The 12011-nt window shown below is 48.0% G+C and overlaps 1 protein-coding gene across 3 annotated transcripts in view; it reads left to right on the top strand.

Annotated features, from left to right (window-relative positions):
• The window catches only part of FAM149A (family with sequence similarity 149 member A), a 239636-nt gene that overhangs the window by 183261 nt on the left and 44364 nt on the right, over positions 1-12011 (top strand). For all 3 annotated transcript variants that reach the window (XM_075334536.1, XM_075334528.1, XM_075334543.1), the window contains exon 11: positions 4716-4839. In XM_075334536.1, coding sequence (XP_075190651.1) covers positions 4716-4839 — 124 coding nt within the window. The remainder of the gene's footprint in view (positions 1-4715; positions 4840-12011) is intronic.

Here is a 12011-nt window from a genome sequence, read left to right as displayed (position 1 = left end):
CACAACACCAATCCTCTTCTGTGATTGATGGCTCTGTCTTCATAGAGCCATAGAAAGGCAGAGAAATATGGATAACAAGTAGGTGGGAAGGTGCCTATAAATGATTGGCTCCGCCATGATGCACCGAGCACCTAGATTTGATTTGAACAGTCATTCTGTGCTGACAGAAGCCGTTTAAAGGGAATCTTTCAGCAGAATTTTGCTTTCTCAACTGAGAGCAACATAATGTAGGCAAAGAGACTCTACATTTAACATTGTAGGGCTATGTATGCACGTTGCGTCGTGTCCCTGCAGAAATTTCTGCAGGGATTTGACAGCACATGTGCGCGTCGAATCACTGCAGAAAGACTGCATAATGAATGCATTGTTTCTGCAGAAAAAAAGCCGATTTCATGCGCTCTGGATGCAGCCTCTCCCATAGGCCTTCGACACACATCCGTGCCACCGGTACGTGTTTGCCATTTTTTGCACGTACCGGCGGCACGGAGACACATTCAGCAATGCTACCCTATTGTAGCAGGCACACACACGTAAAACCACACGGAACGTGTGTCCGTGTGCGTTTGTACGTGTGCGCTTTTCTACACGCTGACATGTCCATGTTTTCTCCAGCAGCACGGGTGTCGCACACGCTGGAGAAAACACACGTGTCAGTGAAAAAAAACCCAAAACATTTACTCACCTTCTCCAGCCCTCCTGTCTCTGCCGCTGCTTTCACTTCCTGCCGAACGCCACTCATTATTCTCATTTAATATTCACTTCACTGCCTGGCAGCAGCAGCAGTGGGGAGACGGGAGGGCTGGAGACCGAAGATCAGCACCACGGACAGCAATGCAGACCACGTGAGTATTTAAATTACCGGTTCTACGTGTGCCATCGCGGGTAGCACACGTAGAACACACATGGACCGCACGTACCCGAGACACATACTTACCACACGCAACACGCAGGGTAAATACGTGTCTCGCGGCATGTGCATGTTTTTAACGGAAGTGTGTTTCAGGCCTAAAGCGCACGGAATAAGTGACATGTTGCTTTTTAGAACGCAGCGATTTGGAACAATATTTTGGCATCCAAATCCCTGCGCTCTCAAACGCAACATGCACATGAATTATGCACAATCTTAATAGATTGTGCTGGGGACGCAGGTCGCATGCATTTACGCTGCGGTGCAATACGCAGCGTAAATGCATGAAATTCTGCAACATGCACATGAGCCCTAAGGCTATGTGCACAAGCTGCTTTTATGCTGCTTTTTTCCCATTTCATTTTCATCAATACTGCAAGGAAAAATGCATGAGAATACTGACTTGTTGTGCACATGTTGCTTCTTTTTTCCTTGCAGATATTGCTTCACAAAAATGAAGCAGCATGTCAATTGTTTCTGCTTTTTTTTTCCCTGTGTTTCTATAATCCACTGTAGGGCTTTATTACTACAGTCATGGCCAAAAGTATTCAGAATGACACCAAAATTATATTTTCACATGATCTGTTGCCCTCTGGTTTTTAATTGTGTTTGTCTGATGTTTACATCACATTCAGAAATATAATTGCAATCATATTATGAGTACCAAAAGGTTATATTGACAAATGAGTTAATGCAGCAAGTCAATATTTGCAGTGTTGACCCTTCTTCAGGACCTCTGCAATTCTCCCCGGCATGCTCTCAATCAACTTCTGGACCAAATCCCGACTGATAGCTGTCCATTCTTGCATAAGCAATGCTTGCATTCTGCCAGAATTTGTTGGTTTTTGTTTGTCCACCCGTCTCTTGATGATTGCCCACAAGTTCTCAATGGGATTAAGATCTGGGGAGTTTCCAGGCCATGGACCCAAAATCTCTATGTTTTGTTCCATGAGTTATTTAGTGATCACCTTTGCTTTATGGCAAGGTGCTCCATCATGCTGGAAAAGGCATTGTTGGGCGCCAAACTGCTATTGGACAGTTGGGAGAAGTTGCTCTTGGAGGACATTCTGGTACCGTTCTTTATTCATGGCTGTGTTTTTAGGCAAGACTGTGAGTGAGCCGATTCCCTTGGCTGAGAAGCAACCCCACACATGAATCATTTCAGGATGCTTAACAGTTGGCATGAGACAAGACTGGTGGTAGCGCTCACCTCTTCTTCTCCTAATAAGCTGTTTTACAGATGTCCCAAACCATCGAAAAGGGGATTCATCTGAGAAAATGACTTTACCCCAGTCCTCAGCAGTCCACTCCCTGTACCTTTTGCAGAATATCAGTCAGTCCCTGATGTTTTTTCTGGAGAGAAGTGGCTTCTTTGCTGCCCTCCTTGAAACCAGGCCTTGCTTAAGCAGTCTCCGCCTCACAGTGCGTGCAGAATCACTTACACCAGCCTGCTGCCATTGCTGAGCTAGCTCGGCACTGCTGGTAGTCCGATCCTGCAGCTGAAACAGTTTTAAGATACGGTCCTGGCGTTTGCTGGTCCTTCTTGGGCGCCCTGGAGCCTTTTTGGTAACAATGGAAGCTCTCTCCTTGAAGTTCTTAATGATGCGATAAATTGTTGACTGAGGTGCAATCTTTGTAGCTGCGATAATCTTCCCTGTTAGGCCATTTTTGTGCAGAGCAATGATGGCTGCACTTGTTTCTTTAGAGATAACCATGGTTAACTGAAGAGAAACAATGATACCAAGCACCAGCCTCCTATTAAAGTGTTCAGTGGTGTCATTCTTACTTAATCATGACTGATTGATCGCCAGCCCTGTCCTCATCAACACCCACACCTGTGTTAATGGAACAATCACTAAAACAATATTAGCTGCTCCTTTTAAGGCAGGAATGCAATGATGTTGAAATGTGCTTTGTGGGTTAAAGTTCATTTTGGCTTTGCAAGTAATTGCTGTTAAGCTGATCACTCTTTATGACATTCTGGAGTATATGCAAATTGCCATTAGAAAAACTTAAGCAGTAAACTTTGTAAAAATTAATATTTGTAGCATTCTCAAAACTTTTGGCCATGACTGTACAATGGATTATATCTGTTAGTGCTGCACTCACAACACAAACACTTTACCTCACACACCATGTATCCAGCATGGGGTGTGAGCACTCCATAGCTCAGTAACTCAGGGTCCCAGTGATCGGGTGCCTGTGATTGCATTACAGGGAACAGACCGCCAGGGAGAGGTAAGCGATCCCTCTAGCTGCCTCCTGAATGCTGTGATCACATTGATTGCAGCATTCAGGGGGTTAAACTGCAGGGAGCAGTACAGGCACCACTCCAGGAGGCGACAGCTGGATCTTGGCTGTAACATCAGCGGCGGCAATTGCGGGGTTACAGTGCAGGAACCTGCGCAATTTTCATGACTACAAAAAAACGCATGAAAAACCTGTGCAATTGCGATGAAAATTGTGTATTTTTCCTGCCACAACATGCAGTTTTGTGTGCAGTAAATACGCACACAAATCTGCTACCTGGGCACATACCCTATCACTTAGATTACTGGGTCCAGCTGTTCTGACACAATCAGAATATTTAGATTTGTCCATGTAGCAGAGCTGAGAGAGTTGTCCTGTCTATACCAGGCTCTCTATAGAGATTGTACATTCACTGTGAGGTGTCAATCAATGGAGCGGATGTGCCGGACTGCTGTGCGTGTGACATTGTAGTCCAGCAGTGATCATCTAGTGGTAAATCCTTTAGTTTACGTAAACAACAATACACAGCCTGAAAAGAGAGACATAGTTGATTTTTACTTTTTAACCCCTAAATCATGCTGTCAGCATAGCAAAAACCTGCTGACAGAGTTCCTTTAGGCTGTGTCCGCACTTTGCGTCGAGGTAGTTGCAGTTCTAAACGCATCCTCTGGCAGAAATTGCTTTTGCCAAAGCTGCTTTTGGCCACAGAAACGCGATAAATACGCGTGCGTTTTACCGCGTTTTAGCGCTTTTTACATGCTTTTCCATTGTATAAAGACAGATGCGTTTTGAACATAAAGACACTGCTAAATAAAGTTTAAACAGTCAAACACTATGAAAAAAGGAAAAAACAAAGCAAACAAATATAAATTATTAAATCATAACGATAATAGTTATATTTAATATAATTATTGCGTTTTTATACTATTTATGGCTAAAATATATGTAATTTAATATTTTTTATTAATTTTATTGTCGGACTATGTGTGTGTAAAGGGACATATCATTCCATTATTTTGATGTCATAAACGCATGGTTTTTGCAGCTAAAAAGCAGGTAAAACGCAGAAATTTCGATGTTGGTTGCTTTTTGCAACTTCTCATTGACTTCAATGTTAGCAAAACGCAGCCCAAATGGCAAAAACAATTGACATGCTGCTTCTTTAAACGCTGAGTTTTTGCTAAAAAATATGCAAATTAAACGCAGCGTTTTGAACAGCATGGTGTTCACAAGAAAGCCCTATTTCCCATAGACTTTGCTGGAAAATCAAAACGCTTGTCTTTTAGCATGAAAACACTGCAGTTCAAAACGCAGCAGAAACGCAGGTGAAAACGCAAAGTGTGGACACAGCCTTAAGCCCAACCCATAAACCATCAGTTTCTACAGATCATGAGTATGACTATGTTTAACTATATGCTAAAATATACTGTTATCATAATACTCACAGATCATATCATTAATACAAACTTGCTTAACTCGTTATTTGTGATTCAGATCTAGGAGTTTCCTTTAAATCCCAATTGCAAAGTAATCTTTGTATTTTAATTTTCTATTTCAGATACACTGGCCTAGACAGACTATCTTCCCCATCCATCCAGACCAGCAGAAGTAAATTACCACCTATTAACTCAGTGGAAACAGTGGAACAGCAATTATCCGTGGCCGGATCTCGACATTCTGCTGTAGGATAACAATGTTCTTATGTTCAAAACGTTTATTTCAATATAAATAATACCAATTTTATTTATAGTTGTGCTCAAAACTTTACATACCTCGGCAGATTTTTTGCTTTCTTTGCCTTTTTCGAGAGAATGTGAATGATAACACAAAATCTTTTTTTCCACTCATAGTTAGTGGTTGGGTGAAGCCATTTATTGTCAAACTACTGTGTTTTCTCTTTTTAAATCATAATGACAACCAAAAACATCCAAATTACCTTGATAAAAAGTTCATGTACTGCAGTTCTTAATACTGTGTATTGCCCCTTTTAACATCAATGACAGCTTGAAGTCATTTTGTGGTAGTTATGGATGAGGCTCTTTATTTTCTCAGATGGTAAAGCTGCCCATTCTTCTTGGCAAAAAGCCTCCAATTCCTGTAAATTCCTGGGCTTTCTTGTATGAACTGTGCGCTTGAGTTCTCCCCAGAGTGGGTCAATTATATTGAGGTCAGGAGACTGAGATTGCCACTCCAGAACTTTCACTTTGTTCTACTGTAGCCAATGACAGGTCGACTTGGCCTTGTGTTTTGGATTGTTGTCATGTTGGAACGTCCAAGTACAATGAGCAGCTTCTGGACTGATGAGTGCAAATTTGCCTCCAGTATTTGCTGATATGCTGCATTCATCTTTCCTTCAACTTTGACCAAGTTTCCTGTGCCTTTGTAGCTCACACATCCCTACATCACCAGCGATTCACCTGCGTGCTTTACAGTAGGAATGGTGTTCCTTTCATCATAGACATTGTTGACACCACTCCAAATTTAATGTTTATGGTTGTGGCCAAAAAGTTTTGATTTTGGTCTCATCACTCCAAAATACTTTGTTTCAGAAGTTTGAAGGTTTGTCTACGTGCTGTTTGGCGTATTATAGGTGAGATACTTTGTGGTATTAGTGCAGTAATGGCTTTCTTCTGGCGACTCGACCATGCAGCAAATTTTTCTTCAAATGCCTCCTTAGTGTGCATCTTGAAACAGCCATACTGCTAGTTTTCAGTGAATCCTGTATTTCAGCTGATGTTATTTGTGGGTTTTTCCTTGCATCCTGAACAATTTTCCTGGCAATTGTAGCCAAACGTTTTGTTGGTCTACCTGACCGTGGTTTTGTTTTTACAGAGCCCCTGATTTTCCATTTGTTAATCACATTTTGTACACTGTTGACTTGCATTATCAATTCCATGGATATCTTGTTGTATCCCTTTCCTGTTTTATACAGTTCAACTATCTTTACCCATCGATCCATGGACAATTATTTTGCTTTCCCCATGACTCACAATCCAGAAACGTTAGTGGCTGGATTAAACATGCAAGAGTCTGTCTGAAACTCACTCAGCTTTTATGCCCACACACTGATTATAAGCAAACAGATCACAGGTGAGGATGTTACCTTTATTAGCCATTCAAACACATTTGTGTCAATTTCTGTGCATGTTATCAGGCCAAAATCACCAAGTTATGTGAAATTTTGATCAGGGTGATTTGGATGTTTATGGTTGTCATTATGATTTAAAAGTGAAAACACAGTAGTAGTTGGCTTCACCCAACCACTAACCATGAGTGGAAAAAAAGATTTTGTGTTATTATTCATATTCTCTGAAAAAAGGCCAAGAAAGCAAAAAATCTGCCGGAGTATGTAAAGTTTGGAACACAACTGTATATAGTGCCAAGGACTTTACAACATTGCTGTATAACAAATCAGCCGACACTCACACAGCACGCTGGAATATGACTGCATTATAGAGAATTAACACTGTGTGTTGTGTTATAGCAGAACATGTCTTAGCCCGTTCTCAGCTTTAGCTACGCTGGAGAATAAATAGCAATCTAGTGTCGCGGGCGGGGAGGAGGGTGTCAGCACACCGCGCTCACCCCTTCTGCTCGGGTCCGGCAGCTGCTCAGTGGTGGCTCGAGCAGTGGGCCGGATCCCGGGGTTTCTCGAGCGACACTCCTCGCCCGTGAGTGAAAGGGGGTGTTTGTTGGGTGAAGGGATTGTTATAGTTCGTGACGCCACCCACGGTTGTGGTGATTGCACCACCGCTGCTCAGTATGGGGGTCCCGGGGATGGTGATGCGGAGCAGCCAGGTGTTGTGTTGCTCCTCCGTGGGTAGGGGTTGGTGATCCCGGGGCCCGGTGATGAGATGTGAAGTGTAGGGCCTGGAGGGCGCAGGGACGCGGGGGCAGCGCTGTGCCTTGCGGCACTATGGTACTCACTCAGCCTGACACACGGACACAGTTTGTACGGTAAACCAACGGCTGGTAGGACGGTCCCACAGACGGCTGCACCTGCACTCCCGGTAGGTGACGGTGATGTCTCTCTTCCTTGCACCTGTGTTGACTGATGGTAGCGGTGGATTCCCTCCGGTTACCCGCTCCCCGGCTGCAATCTGGGCCGGAGGAGCTCTACACTTTGCCCGCAGGCGCTGGCCCTGGGGAAACTTGTGCCCTGGTGGTGGCGGTGTCTCCCCGGTAATGGTCGGGCTGTTGCCGTCAATCGGGACTTGGTTGTTGGGGGAGCTGCGTCCCCGTCACTGACGGATTTGGCAAATCTGGCAACTCCTAGCCTTGCCGGGGTCCGAGAGGCCCCTGCCCTGGTGCTGACTGTCCTTCGGAACACTGCTCCAGACCACCGGGCACACAGCCAACGGGGTCCTTCCAGGAACTTCCAAACGGTCCCCCTCCAGACAGTCACCGCCGTTGCTGACCTTGCTGTTCTGGCCCTCACAAAGCTGGACCCTTCAGGCTGTCTTTCTCTTCTGTTACTTTGCTTGCTTTTCCTCCTTTACTACTTTCACTTTCACTTTCTTAGCTCCTCTCCTCCCTAAGCTGAACTCTGTTGTTTACTCAAGCTCGTCCCTGAGCTATCTGCCTGGTTTCTTCCTGCCTCCAGTGTTGTGAGCTCCTTGGTGGGCGGAGCCAACCGCCTGGCCCACCCCCTGGTGTGCATCATCAGACTCCTGGAGAAAGGCAACAAGGATTTGTGGTTAGCTGTGATGTGCCTACCTGGAGTGTGGGGTGTGGTGGTGTTGTGACCTGTGTCCCCTGGCTTGCCCAGGGCGACACATTCCCCCTTAGCAAAATGCAGACCGTCCGCGGGCTGCCGTCCTACACCGGTTTTATTTTTCTGTAAAAAGGGGATAACAGGGTTAAGCAAAACATAAATAACATTTTTAATCAAAACTCTTCCCAAGACGGGAGGCACATTTACTTAAACGTTGCAACGGTATACGGTCACGGTTTCCGCTCTCTCCCACCCAAGCAACCTGGCCCTGATGCTGCCCCTAAAACCCAGGCAGCACCCCTTGACCCACAGTCCAGCACAAGTCACCCGAGCGGGATCTGTCCTTCCCCTCCAGAGGGTGGCCACCGGTTCCTTTGGTGGCTGGGCCCTAGCCTGCTCTGCTCAGGGCCCTCCCTCCAACCTGCCTCTCCGGAGACGGTATGGCGGAAACGGTAACGGTACCCAACATTTTTACAAGCCACTTAACGTTTGTGGTGCCCTGCAAGTTCACGGGCTTGTCCATGGATAGTTCCCATCCATATAAAACTTTAAACGGTCCCCACGGGGACAACGGTGCCAGCTCCTGCCGGTTCAATCACAAAGCAAATCTGGTTACTGTTCGGTAATTATCTTCTTATCATTTTTCAAAACTTTTCAAACAAATACACTGACTTCTGGTCCCAACGCGGATAACTTTTAGGCGGAGGACCGCCGGCTTAGCAGTCCATCCTCAATCGCGGGGCTCTAGTGCCACCTTCACATGGTGCACCGCCGTAGACCCCGATGGTAGCTAGCTGCGGGTCATCTTCCTCCATATTCATGCGGGCATGCACATCCGCTCTACACCCCTCTCGGGCATCGATCTCCCTGCGCAGCTGCTGTTGCCGTCGCTCCCAGCCGGGAGCACTTTCTGTTTGCTCCGGTTCAGCGTGTGCGGGGGACGGGCCCAGCCAGAGTCCCTCCGTGTCGGCTACGACCGGCACCTTCAGTAATAAGGGACCCCGCTGTGACATGGCCTGCTCTGCCTCCTGGCAGCTGCATCCCCGCCGTGCCTCCGGTGCATCTTTGCTGACGGCCTCAGCCTCCGGCTTCTTCCATTGAAGCGGATCAGGGTGGTCACGATCTTCTGCTGCAGGTCTGTCCGGCGGGGCGGATTGGCAGGGTACCGCTACCGGTGGTGGTGGTAGCGGGCCTAGTGGCGGGGCAGCAGCAGCCAACACGGGTAGCGGGGGAGGTAGCAGGGCGAGCGGGTATGGACCGGGTCCCTCAGCCGCGATGACCGACCCACTAGGGGCACAGGGGCGTGGGTCACTTACCCTCCCTTCCAAGACTCCCTCCGTCTCGCGTCTTCGTATGGCCGCCACCACTTCCGCCATGTCGGCCTCCCGCTCCTCCAGGAGGAGCTGCCTGCGGACCTGCAGACGGCTGCTTAGCTGGACGGTCCGGGCTTCCACCCACGCCGCCATGCCAGGCGCGGGGACCACGGTGTTGTTGGTCGGACTCAGCATCTTTAGCAGCGGCCTCTTCCAGGAACCAGTCAATGGCCGCAGGGTCCTGGCGTCCCTGCTTCTATAGCTGCAGCTACATGCGTTCAGCCGCCATCGCGTCCCCCTTAGCTCTTTCCGGCCCCTCCTCTCTCGGGGCGGGGTTTTGGCCTTCGCGCCTCTACTGCTCGAGAAGACGCTCGAGCGGGAACTTTTCGCGCCAAAGATGGCGGCTTCTGAAATTTTTCTGCCGGATGCCTCCGGCGGTAACAAGGCGCACCTCTACCTGACGGCAGAGCGGTAAGATCCTGTTCGTGACGCCAAGTTGTCGCGGGCGGGGAGGAGGGTGTCAGCACACCGCGCTCACCCCTTCTGCTCGGGTCCGGCAGCTGCTCAGTGGTGGCTCGAGCGGTGGGCCGGATCCCGGGGTTTCTCGAGCGACACTCCTCGCCCGTGAGTGAAAGGGGGTGTTTGTTGGGTGAAGGGATTGTTATAGTTCGTGACGCCACCCACGGTTGTGGTGATTGCACCACCGCTGCTCAGTATGGGGGTCCCGGGGATGGTGATGCGGAGCAGCCAGGTGTTGTGTTGCCCCTACGTGGGTAGGGGTTGGTGATCCCGGGGCCCGGTGATGAGATGTGAAGTGTAGGGCCTGGAGGGCGCAGGGACGCGGGGGCAGCGCTGTGCCTTGCGGCACTATGGTACTCACTCAGCCTGACACACGGACACAGTTTGTACGGTAAACCAACGGCTGGTAGGACGGTCCCACAGACGGCTGCACCTGCACTCCCAGTAGGTGACGGTGATGTCTCTCTTCCTTGCACCTGTGTTGACTGATGGTAGCGGTGGATTCCCTCCGGTTACCCGCTCCCCGGCTGCAATCTGGGCCGGAGGAGCTCTACACTTTGCCCGCAGGCGCTGGCCCTGGGGAAACTTGTGCCCTGGCGGTGGCGGTGTCTCCCCGGTAATGGTCGGGCTGTTGCCGTCAATCGGGACTTGGTTGTTGGGGGAGCTGCGTCCCCGTCACTGACGGATTTGGCAAATCTGGCGACTCCTAGCCTTGCCGGGGTCCGAGAGGCCCCTGCCCTGGTGCTGACTGTCCTTCGGAACACTGCTCCAGACCACCGGGCACACAGCCAACGGGGTCCTTCCAGGAACTTCCAAACGGTCCCCCTCCAGACAGTCACCGCCGTTGCTGACCTTGCTGTTCTGGCCCTCACAAAGCTGGACCCTTCAGGCTGTCTTTCTCTTCTGTTACTTTGCTTGCTTTTCCTCCTTTACTACTTTCACTTTCACTTTCTTAGCTCCTCTCCTCCCTAAGCTGAACTCTGTTGTTTACTCAAGCTCGTCCCTGAGCTATCTGCCTGGTTTCTTCCTGCCTCCAGTGTTGTGAGCTCCTTGGTGGGCGGAGCCAACCGCCTGGCCCACCCCCTGGTGTGCATCATCAGACTCCTGGAGAAAGGCAACAAGGATTTGTGGTTAGCTGTGATGTGCCTACCTGGAGTGTGGGGTGTGGTGGTGTTGTGACCTGTGTCCCCTGGCTTGCCCAGGGCGACACACTAGCATTGTCTGCCGACGTCAGATGTCACAGGATTGTATTCCAGTTTACCACGTGAGTGATGGCCTTTACATTGATTAGAGGCAGAGGCCTTTCCTCTGTGCCTCAGAGCAGAGCGAAGAGCGACTGAGCAATATCAGCATCAATAACATCATAATTTTTCCAAGATTTTTGCTAAATATATGCACAGTAATAGGAGGGAAATGATGAAACAAAGGAGATCAATATAAGGTTCTATATTTCAGCAATGATTGGAGAGTTGCAAAGTGCAATAAAACATTTTAGTTTTTTAGGTTTTTAATTTGCTTCTCTGTTGTGGAGATCAGGGCCGCCACCAGGAATTTCAGGGCCCGATACTGCCAAAATTTTGAGACTCTGCCCAGGCTCCACCCCAGCTCTGCCTCCACCCCTCAAACCTTCCATAATCCCACTGCCATTCTTTGAAAAACTCTACTGCCCTACATCCTCACCAATCACACATTAGTAGTTCCCATCAAAGATGCCGGCTAAAAATATTATATATACAGTATACATATATATATATAGACATACAGTGCCTACAAGTAGTATTCAACCCCCTGCAGATTTAGCAGGTTTGATAAGATGCAAATAAGTTAGAGCCTGCAAACTTCAAACAAGAGCAGGATTTATTAACAGATGCATAAATCTTACAAACCAACAAGTTATGTTGCTCAGTTAAATTTTAATAAATTTTCAACATAAAAGTGTGGGTCAATTATTATTCAACCCCTAGGTTTAATATTTTGTGGAATAACCCTTGTTTGCAATTACAGCTAATAATCGTCTTTTATAAGACCTGATCAGGCCGGCACAGGTCTCTGGAGTTATTTTGGCCCACTCCTCCATGCAGATCTTCTCCAAGTTATCTAGGTTCTTTGGGTGTCTCATGTGGACTTTAATCTTGAGCTCCTTCCACAAGTTTTCAATTGGGTTAAGGTCAGGAGACTGACTAGGCCACTGCAACACCTTGATTTTTTCCCTCTTGAACCAGGCTTTGGTTTTCTTGGCTGTGTGCTTTGGGTCGTTGTCTTGTTGGAAGATGAAATGACGACCCATCTTAAGATCGTTGATGGAGGA

This window comes from Anomaloglossus baeobatrachus, chromosome 1 (assembly GCF_048569485.1).
Source record: "Anomaloglossus baeobatrachus isolate aAnoBae1 chromosome 1, aAnoBae1.hap1, whole genome shotgun sequence".
Classification (NCBI taxonomy): Eukaryota; Metazoa; Chordata; class Amphibia; order Anura; family Aromobatidae; genus Anomaloglossus; species Anomaloglossus baeobatrachus.
This window is presented reverse-complemented; position numbering and strand designations above follow the sequence as displayed.